Genomic DNA, 21,086 nt, shown 5'->3' with positions numbered 1-21,086 from the left:
AATAATAATATTAAAAAAAAAAAAAAAAAAAAAAAAAAAAAAAAGACAACCTTTTTTTTCCTGAAAAATCTCCTCCTTTTCCTGGTATAAGAAGATCATAGTGTATTATCGCTCTGCGGCCATTACATGGCAGATAAAAAGCCCCATTAATTTAGTGGGTTCAATCTCTTTTTTTCACTATTTTTTTTTTGAAGATTTTTTTTTTGTACTTATTTAAGCCCACGCTAAAAAGTTGGGCACAAGGCAAAGCTGTAAGAGTTATTCCAGAAACTGTGAAAATCACTTGGGCAATAGTAAAAACACTTCAGGGTACAAAAAAGCTTGACTACATATTTCAGTTTTCGTCCTCGAAAACACAACATAAAATTGGGCTTAATGCTCCTTTTGTATTCTATATGCACCTTGGCCTATGGCGTTTTTGCCCTGTGGCCTGCAGGGCGATAAGTGCGCAATACAATATAACCAGTGAAAGGTCCAGTTTAATTTCCCCAGTTTGCTGGAACCAGGGTTAATTTAATCTCAAAATTCCCATTCGATGGGTTCTTCTCGGCTAGCGGCCTTCTCTAAACGATGAATTATGCTGTTCAAGTTTGCGGCTTTCTTTTTCCTCAAGGTGTTGTCCCGTGTGTTTTTGGAACTTGCCGTCTCAGAAAAGTTGAATAAACTCTGAATAGAGTTTCCTTTCTGTGAACTTGTACTTGGCACGCTGGACAGTTTCTCTGAATCTTCTTTAGACTTGTTGAAACTCTCCTTTGTGGGGACCAAGCTTGAGGCAGCTGAGGTAGAGGCATGCTTTTCAGTAGCAGATTTCGGTGTTGTTTCTGAGCTCTCTTGAGAACACCGAGATCCAGGAAGAGAAGTCCGACTCTGCAGCTTTATTTGGCCTTCCTCATCCTTGTCAACTGGGCTGTCTACTTTTGACCGGGTATTGTCGGTTTTCTCAGTAGATCTGGCATCTTCATTCTCTTCAAAAGCTGAATCAGTCTGTCCTCCCTGAGACTTTGTGTTATCACTGTTGAAGTCATCTCCTTCAAGGACATCATGCTTCCCATCCGTTGTGCTTTCCATGTCTACACCATCACAGCTATCTCCCTCAGAACTGTGGGCCGCCCTGCTGCTTGTAGCTGATGGAGAATCACTAGAACCAATTTGCCCATGGCTACCTGCTTGAATTTCTTCAATGAACAGTTCTCTGCGTATACGAGACCTGCGGAAAGAAAAGAGCCATTTTTACAAACTACAACATAGGCTTCAGTTTACCTGCGTCCAGAAAAAACAATGTACAGAAATTATAACACTACAACCATCACCAGTCATTTAGATACAGGCAGCAATTAAAAGGCATTGTAGTATGATTGATTTGAAACAGTGCTTCTCAAAGCCAGTCCTCAGGGCACACTCACAGTGCATGTTTTCTAAATCTCCTTGCAGGAGGACAGGTGTAGTCATTACTGACTGACTGGTTCTTTTTATTTATTTTATTTGTAAATCTGTGAGGAAACCTGGAAAACATGCACTGTTAGTGCTCCCTGGGGACCAAATTTGAAAAGCACTGATTTAAAAGACAGACATACAACCACACCAGAGTACTATGCAGGTCTGTCTATATATGATAATTAAGACATACTAGGGAGTTAAAGTATGGTTAATGTAACCACTGTCATCATAACTGTAAATCTTTGCACAGTCTGAACGATATGTACATTATTTTCATTGCCACATATGAGATTTTCCTCACAAAACGCCCATACTTTGTGTATATATATATATATATATATATATATATATATATATATATACATACATACAGTACAGTTGTGTCCTCATTAAAAACTATCATTCCGACAGGACATGTGCCTGGCTTTGGGTGATATGCTCATGTAAAAAAACTTCTTGTGAGAAGGTGTCACAAATGTGTATTCTATACAGTTCTATAGGACACTAGTTTGTAGCAGTTTATAACGAGTTGCGGTATCTTATCACGTGATGTTTTTTTTTCCATTAGCATATCACTCCCAGCCACTCTTATCTAACTTACGTCTGACCAGAAGGATAGTTAAATGAGGACACTTCTGTAACTATTTAGATCTTAAAACAAAAAGAAAGGGGGCGCTCATAGTGCATTATATCCAAAATAAATGCATACAGATGTGTCCACATACATCTAGCCTCTGTGCGATAAAAGTCGCGTTACACAATGCGTGAGCGCTGTGAGACTCTGTAGTGCCAAGCGTATTTGCGTGCAACTTTTTCCCTTAAAATGGGTTTTATTCCCAAAGTGATGTAAATAGGACGCACGAGCAGGTTATGCGAATTACAATGATATGCGGAATGCCTTTATTCTGTGCGCAAACTGCGGTTATATCTTGCTGCGAAATGCTACGCTACAGTGTCATCGGCTGTGACAATGTAGCGTAGCATTTCGCATGCAGATACAGCCGCAGTCGCACACAGAAAATAGGCATGCTGCATATCATTTTAATCAGCATACGCTGCTTGTGTGTCCTATTCACAACGATTTGTGTATAAGATGTATTTTAAGGGAAAAAGTAGCACAAAAATATGCTACTGAGTTACGCCACAGCATGGGCCAACTAGAAGGGCTGTTTAACGTGCACGGAGAATAGATGTATGTGGACACATCTGTACTTTCAGGTACGTATTTATTATAGGCTGAGCTGCCATCTTCCAGACTCCTCCAATCCACTTTCATGGGAGAATGAATCTCATCCATTAGAATTGCAGTAACACAATCATCAACACACCAATATGGTCTGTTACAGCAATTATAAAGGTTGAGATTTGCTGCAATGTGCTGACATAAGCCTGCTCTGATCCCTTACTCCAGGGATGGGGAACCTCAGGCTCAGGGGCCGTATAAGGCTCCTGGGATCATTTGGTCTGGCCCTCTGAGCTTTTTTCTGCTAGCCTCCTCTTCTCGCTAGTAGGAAGCCTAGACTGTCACCCTGCAGCCAGAATCTATGCAGCAATGCCGCCTGGAGAGTCCTTAGGATGCTTCAGACGGTCACACCGCTGCCCTTACAGCTTCCCGGAGTGTCCTCAGGATGCTCCAGGCATTGCTGTAATCACAGGCGATTGGGGCCCCACCCAATGTGACGTCACACGGAGGGGGCGTGGTCTGCACCAGGCCCGGTAATAATTTTATATATATCAAAATGGCCCTCGGCAGAAAATAGGTTCCCCATCCCTGCCTTACACTGACATCCGTTGTTCTTCCCCTTACTTCTGTATTACAGTGCTTGCTGTAAGGGCAAAGCTTATTGCTAAACAATTACCAATGTCTGCTTCCTCCCACAAGGTATGGGCCACATGCACCTCTTTCCACAGCCAACCCAAACTCAATGACTAAGCCAATCATTGGTCTCTGTCCTATTTGGGTCATACACCCTGGGTGCTTTTCATTTTTTGCTTTCACTTGTCACAATCTTTTTTGCTGTATGACCAGTTAATTTTATCAGGCTACTGTCAGTATTACAACATTTCTTTGTAATACTTCCAACCAGGGCCACCTTCAGTGGGGGACTGCCAGGTCTGGAGTCCGGGTCCGGACAGAGAGGAGCCCATGCAGGGATGGTCGTACTGGCGATCAGGAGCAGGGGGCCATTAATGATTTGAGGCCGCCTGCTCGAGATCTGGCAGGCTGAAGCTGCAGCAGGGGCTAACAGAAAATAGCTGCCCCTATAGCAAGATACGGAAAGATGGCTGCCATCGACCAAAGGGGAGCCAGGTTTTCTTTACCGGGAACCCAAGGTGCTAGAGAGGGCAAAGGGGATGGGGCTTATCGGGGGAAAGAAGTAGATGAATAAGTGAGTAAGGGGGAACTATAGTACCGAGTGTGGCATAAATCTGACAGGCATAGGGGGGTGTGTGTGGGGGGGTCACTGACAGGCAGAGGGGAGTGTGTGTGTGTGTGTGGCATACATCTGATAGGCAGAGGGGAATGTATGTGTGTGTGGACGGTCACTGACAGGCAGAGGTGAATGTGTGTGTGGGAGGGTCACTGATCGGCAGAAGGGAGTGTGTGTGTGGGGGGGTGTCACTGAAAGGCTGAGGGGAATGTGTGTGTGTGTGTAGGGGGTGTCACTGACAGGCAGAGCGGAATGTGTGTGAGGACCACAGAGAGACAGGGGAATGTGTGTGTGTGTGTTTGTGTGTGTGTGGGGGGGTGTCCGATATACAGAGGGGAATGTGGGGGGATCACTTACATACAGGGTGGCAAGAGGGGGAATCGCGGACAGAGAAAGGGGAATGTGTGGCGGATCACTGAGAGAGAAGGGATTTTGGAGGGGATCGCTGATAGAGATGGGAATGTGAAGGGGATTGCTGAGAGAGAGAAGGGAATGTGGAGTAGATCGCTGAGAGAGAGGGGATTATGGAGTGGATCATTGAGAGGGGAATGTGGAGGGGATTGCTGAGAGAGAAGGGAATGTGGAGGGGATCACTGAGGGTACGTGGAGGGGATCACAAATAGAGGGGAATGTGGAGGGGATCGCTGAGAGAGAGGGGAATGTGGAGGGGATCGCTGAGAGGGGAATGTGGAGTGGATCACAGAGAGAAGGGAATGTGGAGGGGATCGCTGAAAGAGAGAGGGGAATGTGGAGGAGATCGCTGAGAGAGAGGGGAATTTGGAGGAGATCGCTGAGAGAGAGGGGAATTTGGAGTGGATCATTGAGAGGGGAATGTGGAGGGGATTGCTGAGAGAGAGGGGAATGTGGAGGGGATCATAGAGAGGGGAATGTGGAGGGGATTGCTGAGAGAGAGGGGAATGTGGAGGGGATCATAGAGAGGGGAATGTGGAGGGGATTGCTGAGAGAGAGGGGAATGTGGAGGGGATTGCTGAGAGAGAGGGGAATGTGGAGGGGATCATAGAGAGGGGAATGTGGAGGGGATTGCTGAGAGAGAGGGGAATGTGGAGGGGATTGCTGAGAGAGAGGGGAATGTGGAGGGGATCATAGAGAGGGGAATGTGGAGGGGATTGCTGAGAGAGAGGGGAATGTGGAGGGGATTGCTGAGAGAGAGGGGAATGTGGAGAGGATCGCTGAGAGAGAGGGGAATGTGGAGGGGATCGCTGAGAGAGAGGGGAATTTGGAGGAGATCGCTGAGAGAGAGGGGAATTTGGAGGAGATTGCTGAGAGAGAGGGGAATTTGGAGGAGATTGCTGAGAGAGAGGGGAATTTGGAGGAGATTGCTGAGAGAGAGGGGAATTTGGAGGAGATTGCTGAGAGGGGAATTTGGAGGAGATTGCTGAGAGAGGGGAATTTGGAGGAGATCGCTGAGAGAGAGGGGAATTTGGAGGAGATCGCTGAGAGAGAGGGGAATTTGGAGGAGATCGCTGAGAGAGAGGGGAATTTGGAGGAGATCGCTGAGAGGGAGAGAAGGGAATCTGGGGGTGCTGTCTAGAGAGACAGAAAGGGTGCTGTCTAGAGAGACAGAAGGGGTGCTGTCTAGAGAGACAGAAGGGGTGCTGTCTAGAGAGAGAAGGGGAATTTGGAGGAGATCGCTGAGAGAGAGGGGAATTTGGAGGAGATCGCTGAGAGAGAGGGGAATTTGGAGGAGATCGCTGAGAGAGAGGGGAATTTGGAGGAGATCGCTGAGAGAGAGGGGAATTTGGAGGAGATCGCTGAGAGAGAGGGGAATGTGGAGGAGATCGTTGAGAGGGAGGGGAATGTGGAGGCGATCGCTGAGAGGGAAATAAGGGGAATCTGGGGTGCTGTCTAGAGAGACAGAAGGGGTGCTGTCTAGAGAGACACTGTGGTGTTGGAGTTGCAGAAACACGGGGGAGGGGGGTTGCCTATTTTGTCAGTCCAGGGCCCCACAATTTCTGATGGCAGCCCTGCTTCCAACAATGCATACTGTAAATAGTATGTGAAAAAACAAAGAATTACCAACAGAACTTTTCTATTACAGTATAGGGCCTGATTCAGATTTGGGAATAGAGGAGGAACGAGCAAGTAATTGCATTTTGGTAAAAGCATGTTGCACTGCAGGTGGGAAAGATGTAAATTGTGCAGATAGATTTAGATTTGGGAGGGGTGTGTCCTAGCTGAAATCTAAATTGCAGTGTAAAAATAAAGCTGTCCAGCATTTGTGGGCTACATGCAAAACCAGCCAGTATTTACCCCACATGCAAAAAAAAAAAAGTTTGTATTTACACCCTTTGCATTGCAACATGGTTTGTCCTGGTACACAGGTACTTGCTCTATCTTACTCTATTCCCAAATCTACATCAGGCCTATAGTATCAGAATTAAAATCAACATCAAGACATTAGTTAAGATAGTACCAGTATATTTCTGGTATGTTACAGTACAGTATGAAAGTACTTCCTTATGATAGAACAGAGGTGTTTACTGAAAATTATTTCACACTCTAACCCTCCCTCTTTTTTTACTGTAAGCAACCATAACAGTGAGAAAATATATCCCAATTCTTAGCTCAAAGCAGCCAGATCATGTCAAGGCCACAGATAAAAATCTCACACACTGCTGGCTACTCAGCAGCTTCACCAGCAGAGCTGCCTGATGAAAGCACCCATTTAACTGTAAGGAAATATCTAGGTAGAAGTGCAGGGACCAATATCCCCCGGTATCAAGAATACTAGCCTCTGGACCAAACTAATAAAAATTAGCCTGATTCAGCAAGGATCGCAAGTGTGATTACGCACGCAGATGGCCAACAGTTGCATTCTGCGCAAGCATCCAGTGCGCGAACACGCCACTGCTAATATGCAAGCAAATCGGACGGTTGTTGCGTACTGCGCATGCGCAAACCAGCCACTGCGATCGGAACTGCGATCTGCATTGACTATGCAGGCCAATCGCAAATTAACTGACAGGAAGTATCGTTTTTGCGGAGGTGACGGGAGGCATGCCACTGTGTTTCGATGCCATTGCAGGGATGTGCATAAATTAGCCACTGTGATGCCATACACTGCTTGGGCTTCCACTGCGTGCAATGAGGTTAGCAATTCCTGAGTAAGGTCAGAGCTTGTGCAAGTATGCGTGAGGCTGACATTGTACTCGATGTTACCCATGGTTTCGCAGTCTTGCTAAGTATTAATCATGCGTGCAAGGAGATAGCGATCGCAGAGGATTGGCATATCTTCGCAGAGAGACTGCGTGCGTAATCGCTATTGCGTTCCGTACTGAATCCGGATTTTGCCCTTGAAAGAACTCATATTACTGTGAATGGACAACCGAAACGTATCCCTGTGGATCCCTATGGACCCTGAAGAAGAAACCTGCACTTTAGTAAAAATACCCCAAAGTGTGCGGCTGCGGTCATTGACTGCTTATTACTTGCTTAATTACTGCCAACCAGGGACACTTGGTTAGTGGCTGGGCTGTTCGAGTAGTAAGAAGACAAAGCCTCATTTTTGGCCATGGTGAAATAATAATTCAGCACAAGATGATGCAGTGTCCAGTCTGCACAGAGGGTACAGAGCATGATCAGCAAATGCTGGAACAGTGGTGGGAAGAACAATCCTTACTGGTAGTGAAAGTCAGTATGAACCAGTTATTTATATTGCGCACACATATCCGCAGGGCTCTATAGAAAATATTTCAGTCATTCACATCAATCACTGCCCCAGTGGTGCTTACACCTTATATTCCCTACACACTAAGGGTAATTTTTACTTGCCAAAAGTCAATTAAGCTGCCTGTATGTTTTTGGATTTTGGGAGGAAACCTGAGCATTTGGAGGAAACCCATACAAACACATGGAGAACATACAGACTTGTTTTCAGTGTCAACCAATGCTTGGACGTAAGGAAAGGCCATGATGAGAAAAGCACGGAGGCCTCCCCAATTTGAAACTCAGGATTTAAAAGTAATGAGAGAAAGAGAAAATGGTAACAATTTAAATTCCTCTGCTTTCTCGTAAAGTGCCAAACTCGCCACGCAAGCATCAGCAGGGGATTCCTAATAATAACCTCAGATTATTCTTGTTTATGGGAATGGAGAAACACCAGTAGGTGCTGATCAGGTAGAAAAGACTGACCCAGCTTTGAATCAGTATATAGGTTCGTCCTGTGCATCCAGTCCCGTATGTATCTAAAAACTCCAGCATGGCTATATAATTTTGAATTAGGTAAATTAACCCCATCATTAGGCCGGGTCTGTTGGAGCTTCAGCAAGCCAATTCGAGGACGTTAATTCTTCCAGATAAAGTCTCGAAATGTTTTATACAAACACTTTTTATCCGCCTGTGAGAGCAGAATTGGCATAATCTGTAAGGGGTAGAGGAGTTTAGGGAAGGAGATCATTTTTAATAAATGAATCCTACCTAAACAGGACAACATAAGGTAACACCGACAGTTCATCCACTATCTCTCGAATAAGCAACCTCATATTAAGATCATATACCGTATATACTAGAGTATAAACCGAGTTTTTCAGCACAAAAAATTTGCTGAAAAAGTACCCCCTCGGCTTATACTCGAGTCAAGTGTAGCGCTGACCAGACGGGGCACTACCAGGGGGCGATTACTACAGGGGGCATTATCAGGGGGCGATTACTACAGGGGGCACTAAAATGGGGGATTACCACTGGGGGAACTACCAGGGGGGGATTACTACAGGGGGCACTACCAGGGGGGGATTACTTCAGGGGGCACTAAAAGGGGGGATTACCACTGGGGGAACTACCACCAGGGTGGGATTACTACAGGGGGCACTTCCAGGGGGGGATTACTACAGGGGGGGGATTACCACTGGGGGAACTACCAGGGGGGGATTACTACAGGGGGCACTACCAGGGGGGGATTACTACAGGGGGGGGATTACCACTGGTGGAACTACCAGGGGAGGATTACTACAGGGGGCACTACCAGTGGGGGATTACTACAGGGGGCACTAAAAGGGGGGATTACCACTGGGAGTACTACCAGGGGGGATTACTACTGGAGGCACTGAAAGGGGGGATTACCACTGGGGGCACAACCAGGGGGAATTACTACTGGGGGCACTACCAGCTGCTGCAATTTCCCACACTAGGCTTATTCTCGAGTCAATAAGTTTTCCCAGTTTTTTGTGGTAAAAGTAGGTATCTCGGCTTATATTCGGGTTGGCTTATACTCGAGTATATACAGTAAATCCCCAATATAACGTGGTAATTCAATTCCCAAATATCTAAGAGTATTAGTAGCCCATACCACAGGGTAAGAGTCACCCCAATGCGGCCTCACCGTGCATCCCAAATACAGCGCTTCTGACTTATCCAAATTAATACTAAAGCCAGAAACTTTAGCATAATCAGGAAATTTATCAAAGATTTTGGATAAGGTCTGTTCTGGATCTGAAATATAACGTAATAAGTCATCAGTAAAGGCTTGGACTTTAAACTCCTGGGAGCCCACCAAAATACCCTTAAAATCTGGCTAGTAATGAAGAATACGCAATAATGGGTCCAAAGCTATATTAAATAACAAATGGCGATAGAGGGTATCCTTGTCGAGTGCCCCTCGTCTTCGTAATGGGGGAACTACAGGTGCCATTAATTATGAAGGTAGTGGTCGGCGAACAATATAACTAGGGAACAGAACAGAGAAAGTTCTACCAAAATCACGTACCTGAAAGATTTTAAGCAAATGACCCCAAGGCACTGTGTCAAATGCCTTTTCTGCCTCTAAGCTCAAAAGCATTGCTCCCAAAGGGGATGGGGAAAGTGAATGAGACAATAGTTGCCAGAGCCCTTCTAACCCCTTTTACCAAAAATATACCACGTATAAATCCCAACTGATGGTGTTAGGATGCAAGGTAAGAATAATTGGAGGCGATTGGCCATTATTTTGAAGTTCTAGGTATAACTATAGTGTATGCTCTACTAAAATGAGGATAATGGAGACGGCACTCCGTATTATCACTTTTCTACTGTCTAAATATCACTTATGTTTTTGGCACATTTTACCCGTAGGGTACACGATATCTATACCAAACTACATAAACTATCTTTCTTTTTCCTTTACCTATTACTCATTTATATAATTCATTCCTGTAGTTATATACTGTAGACTATTTTTCATTTAAATTTAGGGGGGAATTCAATAAGCCGCGATAAAAAGTTAAGCTAACTTAGCGTACTTGTCGCCTGTTAATGTCACTTATCGTCTGTATGCGTGCTCCTGTTTTACGTCCAATTCAATTCGAAAAGTCATCTTCCGGCATTAGGGTAATAATTCTTGCAGGTATTACAAGTGTTAAGTGGGCAAATCAGCCTGTGCCCCCCAAAACATGCAAACTAATATAAGATAACAGTATAGAAATCTGTTAGTGGCCCAAAGCAAATTATTTGGAGTTCTTAAAGTGTAACAAATGTCAGTTAAAAGCATATGTCTTTTTTTTTTTTTTTTTTTTAGCAAATTAAATGCTGTAGTAGAATGAGGGGTGTGTAAAAATGTATGTCAGTTTATTTTTGGGTCATTTTAAGCCAATGTTAAATGAAAAAGTATTGCTGCAACCTGCAATGTTTAAAACACCCCCATTATTCTGCACTTTGCAGAATTTCACCCAAAAAATGTACTTAAGCTAATTAAAAACGTCTAAGTGCCTAATTAATTATTGGGGAGGGTGTCCCTACATTTTTACCTTAAAATAGGGACTTTCCCAAACTTTTCACCTGCTCAGGGGGTCCCGACAAAAAAAACATGTCAACGCCCATGCAGAATTAGCCCACGTTAACTGGGCGGCTAATTAAATATGGCAAAAAAAAAAAAATAATTTTAAACCAAAATTGTATTATCACGGCTGATTTAATTCCCCCCATTAAAACTTACATTCCATTGACTTTATAGCTTATGTTCACACCATAACAACATGATGCTAGCTCCCCAAATTTGAATTCAACTAAAAGAATACTTTTTCTTCACCTCATATACAGGAGGTATGCACCAAAGGGGGAGTGTATTTTTGCTTTTTTCTACATATATTACCAACACACTGCATCTGGAGCACGAGCAACTTGCAGAAATTTGGCTGCTCTGCCTTAACCACTTGCCTGGCATGGTTGCATAAGATGTGACCACACCAGGCTGGGCTTTCCCTTACATGGTCGCATCTGATGCAACAAGTCAGAAAAGCTCAGTGGGCGGCTGCTGGAAGATGAACTTCTAGCAGCCGCCTATCTAAGAGGGACCTCCTGGTCCCTCCGCACCATTCATTCATCCCTGATTGACCAGGCAGCCCAGAGCCGACGGCATCCACACCTGGTGGCTGCAGACTTCAGAGCAATTTCTTCATTAATATGAAAACAGGATACCACCTTTGGAAGGTAACCCGCTCTAGTACGAAGAACAGCTCTATTTTGATGACAAAATATGGAGAGTGACATGACAGTGCTGCCACATCAGAAACTCTGTGAGCTGAGGAAAAAGCGAGGAGAAAAAGTGTCTTCGCTGACAACCATCTAAGGTCCACCTTATCCAAGGGCTCAAAAGGAAAAGCTTGCAGTGTACCGAGAACCAAAGCTAAATCCCACGGTGCCACCAGAGGGACAAATGGGAGGTTGCAGACTGGGAAAACCCCCTGCAAAAATGTTCTAACATGCGACAGGGGAGCAATTCTGTGTTGGAACCATACTGACAATGCAGAAACCATCATGGCTGCCGGACTTTTGATATAGGCCTCCACAGTCACGTGGTCGGACTGAATCTGGACAGGCCTGCCCTGAAGTAGGTCCTGTGCCAGAATGAGCACTTTGTGCAATGCACAAAGCTCCAAAACATTTATCTGTAGGTGACTTTCCTGATCCGTCCACCTTCCCTGAAAGGTGTGAAGACCTGTCACCGCTCCCCATCCTCGCAGACTTGCATCCGTGGTGAGGAGTACCCAATCTGGGAGCCATAACAGGCGACCCTTGTCTAAATGAGTCATCTGAAGCCACCAAGCGAGGGAGAACCGAACCTCTGGCGAGATGCGGATCATGTGAGACTTTATCCGATGATACAGACCATCCCAATGAGACAGAATCCATTCCTGCAGGGACCTGAAGTGGAACTGGGCATAAGCCACAATGTCGAATGTGGACACCATGGAGCCTAGCACCTGCATTGCCAAGTGAACTGATACTTCCTACTTGCAAAGTACACTGTGCACACAAGATTGAAGTGCTGCAATCTTGTCCTCTGGCAGAAGAATCCTCTGTCCCAGAGAATCCAGCAGCGCCCCTGAGTGCACCATTTGCTGAGTTGGAGAAAGAGAAGACTTTTTCCCATTGATTATCCAGTCGTGCTCTTGTAGGTAGACAATGGTCATCTGGAGATTACATTGTAACACCTCCTGAGATTGTGCCAATATCAGGTCAGGACGACGTCCAAATATGGCAATATCCTGACTTAGTGTTCTCCCCAGGCTGTTTTATTGTGGGTGCACCACCCGGCAAGAAACAGCCTACCACCCGGCACTTTGGGAGCCTGCAATTGGGGACAGTAACTGGGAGCTGTATAAAAAGGACCAGATCCTACAAACTCTGCAGCTTTTTCATAATCAGACTGGGCCTCTAATAAGAAGAGGAGAATTAATATATAAAATGTTATTTCAAGTTTAAAACATTATTAGGTCAGTTTTTAAAACATTTTATTATTGCGAAGACCCCCCCACCCGGCTACTTCTTGATACCACCCGGCTGGAAACATTTTCTGGGGAGAACACTGCTGACTCCTTGTCGTTTGAGATAAGCAGTCATGACTGCCATTAACTTGGTAAATAACCGAGGGGCTGTGGCCAACCTGAAGGGTAGAGCCTGTAATTGGTAATGTTGCTGATCTACCGCCATTCTCAGAAATCCTTGGTGAGATTGTGCAATAGGAACATGCAGATAAGCATCCTCTATGTCCAAGGAGACCATGAAATCTCCAGGCTCCATTGCCATCATAATTGATCGTAGGGTTTCCATAAGGAATTTGGGCACATGGATGAATCTGTTGAGAGATTTCAGATTCAGGATAGGGAGATGTGACCCATTTGGTTTCTGAACCAAAAACAAATTTGAATAATAACCCCTTCCCTGTTGCGTCACAGGAACAGGTATTATGACTCCTGAAAGGCCAAAGATCTGACCGGGTCTACAGGAAGGGTTGTACCAACAAATCCCTCTGAGGAGGATGCCTCAGGAATGTGATGGTATAACCATGAGAGACCACCTCTCGAACCCAGACATCCGTAGTCGTCTGATGCCAGGCATGAGAAAGCTGTAGAAGTCGGCCTCAGACCTTCCAGGGGGAGGCCTGCCCCATCAGGCTGTGGCGTAATCATCCGGCTTGGAAGCAGGATGTCTGGTTGACCAGGATTTCCTGGTCTGCGGTTTCCTGTGGGAATTATCCCGTCTAGAGGAAGACTGGTCCTTTGCCCTACCCTGTGGGTGAAAGGACTGAGCTGACGACTGCCTATACTTAGGCGTAGTCGTAGATGGCAACCCCGCAGATTTAGGTGTCACCAGAGAAGACACCATGTCATCCAGCTCTGGTCCAAACAGTACCTTCCCAACAAAAGGCAAAGGCCTTCTTGGACCCTGTATCCGCCTTCCAGGTCTTTAGCCAAAGGGTTCTTCGAGCCGCAACCAAAGTTGCTGATACCCTAGAAGCCAAGATACCTGCATCAATGACCACTTCCCCCATATACATAGCTGCTTCTTGCATCTGCCTGAGATGAGACAGCTGTTCTCTGTAGCATTCGGCATGCTATCCTCCAGAGCCTTCGTCCATTCTTCCATAGCTTTGGCTACCTAGGCTACAGCCATAGCTGGTCTGGTAATAGCTCCAGATGATGAAAACACTGATTTTAAATAGTTATCAAGTTTTCTATCTGTAACCTCTTTTAATGAGGATGCTGCAGGAATGGGTAATGTAGAGCTCTTGATCAATCTAGTTACATGAGCATTTACTGATGGTGAGTGTAACAAATGGGAAGTTCCCCCAAGTGCAAATGGGTATCGAGAGGTTAAATTCCTTGTAACATGAAAATGCTTATTTGGAGTACACCATGCTTCAGACATGAGATTCGCCAGTTGTTCAGACTGAGGAAAATAATCTTTAGCAACCTTCTGATACCTAAAGACCGGAGTCATAGATTTTGGCGGAACCTCTTCTTCCTCTATACTGAGGACAGATCTAACCGCTCTCACCAGAGAGGGGACATCCACAGAGAATTGATGGTCTCCCACTGAGCAAGACCCCGAACTCTGAGTATCAGAGTGCGATGAGGAGGTCAGAATCCCGAGGCAATGTCTGAAGAGAACCTCTCTTATGCCCCTGCTTTACTGCCACTGGTCTATTCGCCTGTACCACTTGCTGAGGAGCTATAGACGGCAGCATACGCTGACTAGAGTGAGCAGAAGAATCAAAACAATAGGGATTCATGGAGGACATATACATAGAAGGATGCAAATGCTGTGGGTACCCCATAGCAGAAGGCATTATTGTGGCAGGAGCACGCGACGCTGCGGCCCTGTCCACCAAATGCGACAACACTGAGACCAACAGGCCACCCAGGGTGGTTCTGGTGCTGGTGCAGGTGTACAAGATAAAAAAGGTGTCTGTTTACAACAGACACTGCACAACCCATCTTGCACAAAATCCTGTTCAGACAGGCCTGCAAAACAGGATTTACATGATTTTAGCACAGGAATCTCATCCTTCTCTCCTTTACCTTTAGACATAGCAATGTGTACCAGGTAGAAGGTATATAGTATAAATGCAATGTGACTTTAAATGAAAAACCCCCACACCCTTCAGAGGGATGAGAAGAAACACAGTGATAGATATATCTGACAGTTTTGAAAACAAAAAGGCAGTATAAATACAGCAGCTAGCATCACAGTCACATACAATGCATAAATATATTCAAATGCTAAATGCAAATGGACTCTAATCAACTGACCAGCCCCCTCAGGGGTATTGGTAGGATATAGGCCCTCATTCAGAGTCGATCGCAAGAAGCGATCACTCACTCTAAATGGGGGCGGGCACTTCTTGTTTTGAAGTGCTGCCTCAAGGTCGCAAGCTAAGCTGTGGGTTACCACCCACAGCTTAGCTTGCGATCAGGTCTAGCCGGGTCTCGCACATGCGCATGACGGAGCCGGCTCTGTCGTGTGCATGCTCTGTGGGGACCATCGACCCGGTTGCGAGCACATCGGCGCTTGCGACCGGGTCTGAATGAGACCCATAGAGTGCTATATACCTGACCCAAGGAAGAGGTATACAGGGAGATAGACCTAACCTCTGAGACCAACAGCTTTCAGCAGCGCACCCAAGGTGGACTGTGAGCATCTCACACACGAGGTGGTCAGAAGTAGCAAACCAGATGCCGAAGTCTGGGTTGGGGGAGGAGCGGCCGAAGGAGCGTCTATCTCCCCTAAGCTGCGATTTTGATGGCACGGGTACGCTGGCCTCAGAGTAGTAGACACTACCTAGTAAGTTTTAGTGCATCTACTACCACGTCCTCGGCGACAGACGATATGGCCGCGGCCGCCTTAGTGAGGACATGTTAAACGAGACCTTCACCTGCAGCTGCCTCCGATGCGTCTCCTACACTGGAGGCCTGGACTGCTCCGAGCAAGATTCCCTTTGAGGAATCATCTTACCTGCCATCTCCGTGATTCCGATCACAGTCTGGACCCCAGCGATGCCGCTAGTTGAGCCATGCTAAGGCCCGCCGAAATCCCCAGGGCACTATAGCGGTACTGGCGTTTCGGCATCGACAGAGGTAGAAGGAGTCACAGTATATGCGTCGTATTCGGCGCCTAATACTGCTAAAATCAGAAGTTCAAAAAACTAAGTTAAATCAAAAAAGAAAAAGCTTGGGACTGCCTAGGCAGTCCCGCTGTTAAAACGGTGCGTCTGGATACGCGCACCAAACAAAAAAACTGAATGCCTGTGGCTGGTGGCGGGGTATAAAGGGAGGAGGACCAGTGCATGCTGGGAGCTACAAAGCTATAAGCGGTTTGGTGCCATGGATCACTCCAACTACATGCCCCAAGGTAGATCCTGTGGACCCTATGGACCCTGAAGAAGAGAGTCTGTCACATGTGAAATGCATTGTTAGTCATTACCCATAGTTTCTTATACATAAATTGTTCCCTTCTTCTGTTGTATTTAAAGAACTCTACTATGTACAGAGTAGCATTCTGGTCCTCTTATGGGGCAGCCATCAAAGCTTAGATACAGTAGGCCTCTTATTTCTCAGGTACGTATACTAAATTATATTAATTTAAATAAAATGACTGCAATATAGTATGTATGTGCTTTCTGTCACCATTTCCCTAGGATCGGTAACTGAGAGGTTAACCCTAACCCTCCCACCCAGCAGCCTAACCCTAACCGTCCCACCCCTCATCCTAACCCCCCCCCTTCCCACAACCCTGCCCCTAGTGCCTAGCCCTCCCCCTAACACTTACATTTGGGATTCTGGCGCCGGCATCCCGATCGCCAGGATCATGACTACATCCCAACTGTATAAACCACATCATAAGTAATATACTTTGGTATGTGCAGTATTGCACTTTCTTATCACACTGCATTACTATTTGCTTTTCTGGATTCTATTACAACAACCTTTATGCATTTGGCACTTTATTATTTCTATACAAGTAACTTTTGGAGTTCTTACATTTTGGACCCATTTCTTGAGCTCTGGGCAGAGCTGGAAGAGGAAATGTGACAGTTAGTAGTATAGGAGGAGCATGGCCATGCAGCAGTGCTCTGTGCAGCAGGACTGTCTATGTTCCTTCATTATATATCAACAATACTATTTAGATTTAGACTGTGCAGCATAAGGTTACATTAGGCTGGGATCAGGGACTCTGTGGGGGTACATACTTATGCCCTTTTAAAGTCTACAAGTCCAACCAACCTCTAATTCCAACACACAGCCACAATCTCTCTGGTGTTTGGCTATGGGGCAGTTGAAGTAGTTCAGAGGTAGGTTGGGGATAGTGTGGGAGGAGGGCCCAGTCAGGTAGTGTCTTTCCCCCATAGCTCATTATCAGGAAATGTGTGGGAGCTGATGATCTCTGGAGTGGCCCTCCACATGCAGCCATCTTGCATTATGCAGAGCCTCATTATTATGCTGGTTTGGGCCCATTTCTTCTCACTCCTTTGTCACAACCCCTGCCCCCCCCCCAAAAAAAAATAAAAAAAAAATAAGCTCACATGAAAGCCAATCAGGGCAGTCAGGGCCCCTCAGTGCCCACTGGAACCTAAGTTGTTCAAAAGATGATCTGGTTCTGGTTTCATATCAAGTAAACACATTCGTATGACTTAGCAGCTACATAAAGCGGAAGCCATCCTCATGCACTGATTAAGGTTGATACAAACCACTAATACGTTTTTCAGATGTTTAATTGATAGAGCATTTACATTATTGCAGGGTGACACACAGCAGGACGACACACAGCACCACAGCAGGACGACACACAGCACCACAGCAGGGCGACACACAGCACCACAGCAGGGCGACACACAGCACCACAGCAGGGCGACACACAGCACCACAGCAGGGCGACACACAGCACCACAGCAGGGTGACACACAGTAGGACGACACACAGCACCACAGCAGGGCGACACACACAGCACCACAGCAGGGCGACACACAGCACCACAGCAGGGTGACACACAGCAGGACGACACACAGCACCACAGCAGGGCGACACACACAGCACCACAGCAGGGCGACACACAGCACCACAGCAGGGCGACACACAGCACCACAGCAGGGCGACACACAGCATCACAGCAGGGAGACACACAGCACCACAGCAGGGCGACACACAGCACCACAGCAGGGATACACACAGCACCACAGCAGGGCGACACACAGCAGGGCGACACACAGCACCACAGCAGGGCGACACACAGCACCACAGCAGGGCGACACACAGCACCACAGCAGGGAGACACACAGCATCACAGCAGGGAGACACACAGCAGGGCGACACACAGCACCACAGCAGGGCGACACACAGCAGGGCGACACACAGCACCACAGCAGGGCGACACACAGCACCACAGCAGGGAGACACACAGCAGGGATACACACAGCACCACAGCAGGGCGACACACAGCAGGGCGACACACAGCACCACAGCAGGGCGACACACAGCACCACAGCAGGGCGACACACAGCACCACAGCAGGGCGACACACAGCACCACAGCAGGGAGAAACACAGCACCACAGCAGGGAGACACACAGCATCACAGCAGGGAGACACACAGCACCACAGCAGGGCGACACACAGCACCACAGCAGGGAGACACACAGCACCACAGCAGGGTGACACACAGCAGGACGACACACAGCACCACAGCAGGGCGACACACACAGCACCACAGCAGGGCGACACACAGCACCACAGCAGGGCGACACACAGCATCACAGCACGGAGACACACAGCACCACAGCAGGGCGACACACAGCACCACAGCAGGGCGACACACAGCACCACAGCAGGGATACACACAGCACCACAGCAGGGCGACACACAGCACGGAGACACACAGCACCACAGCAGGGCGACACACAGCACCACAGCAGGGCGACACACAGCACCACAGCAGGGCGACACACAGCACCACAGCAGGGAGACACACAGCATCACAGCAGGGAGACACACAGCAGGGCGACACACAGCACCACAGCAGGGCGACACACAGCAGGGCGACACACAGCACCACAGCAGGGCGACACACAGCACCACAGCAGGGCGACACACAGCACCACAGCAGGGCGACACACAGCACCACAGCAGGGCGACACACAGCACCACAGCAGGGCGACACAGCACCACAGCAGGGCGACACACAGCAGGACGACACACAGCACCACAGCAGGGCGACACACACAGCACCACAGCAGGGCGACACACAGCATCACAGCAGGGCGACACACAGCATCACAGCAGGGCGACACACAGCACCACAGCAGGGCGACACACAGCACCACAGCAGGGCGACACACAGCAGGGAGACAGCACCACAGCAGGGCGACACACAGCACCACAGCAGGGCGACACACAGCAGGACGACACACAGCACCACAGCAGGGCGACACACAGCACCACAGCAGGGCGACACACAGCATCACAGCAGGGTGACACACAGCATCACAGCAGGGAGACACACAGCACCACAGCAGGGATACACACAGCACCACAGCAGGGCGACACACAGCACCACAGCAGGGCGACACACAGCACCACAGCAGGGCGACACACAGCACCACAGCAGGGCGACACACAGCACCACAGCAGGGAGACACACAGCATCACAGCAGGGAGACACACAGCATCACAGCAGGGAGACACACAGCATCACAGCAGGGAGACACACAGCACCACAGCAGGGAGACACACAGCACCACAGCAGGGAGACACACAGCATCACAGCAGGGAGACACACAGCACCACAGCAGGGAGACACACAGCAGCACAGCAGGGAGACACACTGCAGCACAGCAGGGAGACACACTGCAGCACAGCAGGGAGACACACTGCAGCACAGCAGGGAGACACACTGCACCACAGCAGAAGGGGAAGGGCGCAGAGGAATATGGTTTTGGAAGATAGCTTAACCAGTGAAATGTTAAAAACTGCTTTTGATATAAAAGCTGCCTCTGTGGTGTATTTACCTGTAGTTATGGAACCAGTTAATGACAGTACTGGTTTTTAGGTTCAGCTGTGTTGCTAGCTCCTCAATGGTCTTAGGGGAAGGGTATGGCTTTTGCTGGTAAGCCCGTTTCAAAGCTTCTTTCTCCTCGGGAGCCAGGACCACTCGCGGTTTCTTCAGATGATGCTGCGGCTGCGGACTAGATCCCTGGCTGTAATCTATTCCTGCGGGTGGTGGCTCACAGGGCTGGCTGTCACTCACAGAGCTGTGTCTCCTTTTCATGTATGCTGGAGGAAAGAACATTTTATGGGTTACATGACAAGCCAGATCTGTATGTCATAGATACCATATCATGCCAGGACCTCATGAATCTAAAAAGCTGCATGTACACTTCCTGCTAGTCCATACAACAGAATTTCAAGCTTGTTAAAACAAACAAAGTCTTTTGAGGATGGTAGGAAAAAATACTCAATAAGGAGAACACAAAGTCCATCCAAACAATTTCAGCTTTATAAAAGGCTGCTCCATGACTGTCCATTTTGTCTAGAAAAGATTGGCTACACATAAACAATTAACTTCCGTGCAATTAGCATGGAATATAGGAGATTGTGTTCATTTTCAAGGAATTTATTGGATAAATGTGCCATTTGAGGATATATATAAAACATAGAAATTGCAGAGTTATATCCTGCAGTTAACCACTAGATGGTGCATCAGACAAAGTAATCTCTATATAATGTCACATTAGCTGTTACTAAACTACAGATATAGCTAAAGACGCAGCATTACAGAAGGAACACCAATCTAATCTACTGCCGGCATAATCTTATCTACTGCCGGCATCATTTGGTACCATTTAACTTTATGATTAAAGAAAATTGTGCACATTTTGTTTTCTGTTATGCTTACATGGCACATAGTCACATGCAACACAAGTAACACATTAAGGGCCATATTTATTATGATAAAAATGTAAGTAGTGATACTTTAGTAATGGAGGAATAATTTATAGGTCTGAATTTAACAATGAACTCGCAGCGAGTTCAAACCTAAAGTATCACTTCCGAAAAGCTGCAGTTTTTCGGAAACTTTTCCCCTTCAGCTGTACTGTCCTCCTACTGACCTCATATGCCAGCCTATACTGAGATGTGAGAGTCCCTGGCCCCTGTGCTCCCTGCCAGCACTCTCTCTCCCCAATGTCCAGCGCTCCGCACCTGCACAGTCTCTCCCCAGTGTCCCCGTTCCCCACCGGCATACTCTGCCCATTTTGCCCTCTCGTGGTGCTAGCTCCTCTTCTCCAGTGTCTCCCAACAACCTCCTCTTCCAGGGTTTCACATCCAATTCCCCCAAACACCCCCCCCCCCTCCTGCTCTGGTGTGTCCCCACCACCTGCTGCCGTGTCCGCAGTCTAGCATCCACTCTCCAGCTACTATTCTCAGATCCTGCCCCCCTCCCTTACCGTGCTGCC

The 21,086-nt window shown here is 47.3% G+C and overlaps 1 protein-coding gene across 1 annotated transcript in view; it reads right to left on the bottom strand.

Moving 5' to 3' along the window:
• Positions 1-519: 519 nt before the first annotated feature.
• Positions 520-21,086, bottom strand: part of CUX1 (cut like homeobox 1) — a 362,119-nt gene continuing 341,552 nt past the window's right edge. Inside the window, exons 23-24 of the mRNA XM_088454694.1 lie at positions 19,641-19,905; positions 520-1,207 (exon numbers count right to left, since the gene is read on the bottom strand). Coding sequence (XP_088310820.1) covers positions 520-1,207; positions 19,641-19,905 — 953 coding nt within the window. The remainder of the gene's footprint in view (positions 1,208-19,640; positions 19,906-21,086) is intronic.

This window comes from Taudactylus pleione, unplaced genomic scaffold, assembly GCF_031769625.1.
Source record: "Taudactylus pleione unplaced genomic scaffold, aTauple2 ptg000040l, whole genome shotgun sequence".
Lineage (NCBI taxonomy): Eukaryota > Metazoa > Chordata > Amphibia > Anura > Myobatrachidae > Taudactylus > Taudactylus pleione.
This window is presented reverse-complemented; position numbering and strand designations above follow the sequence as displayed.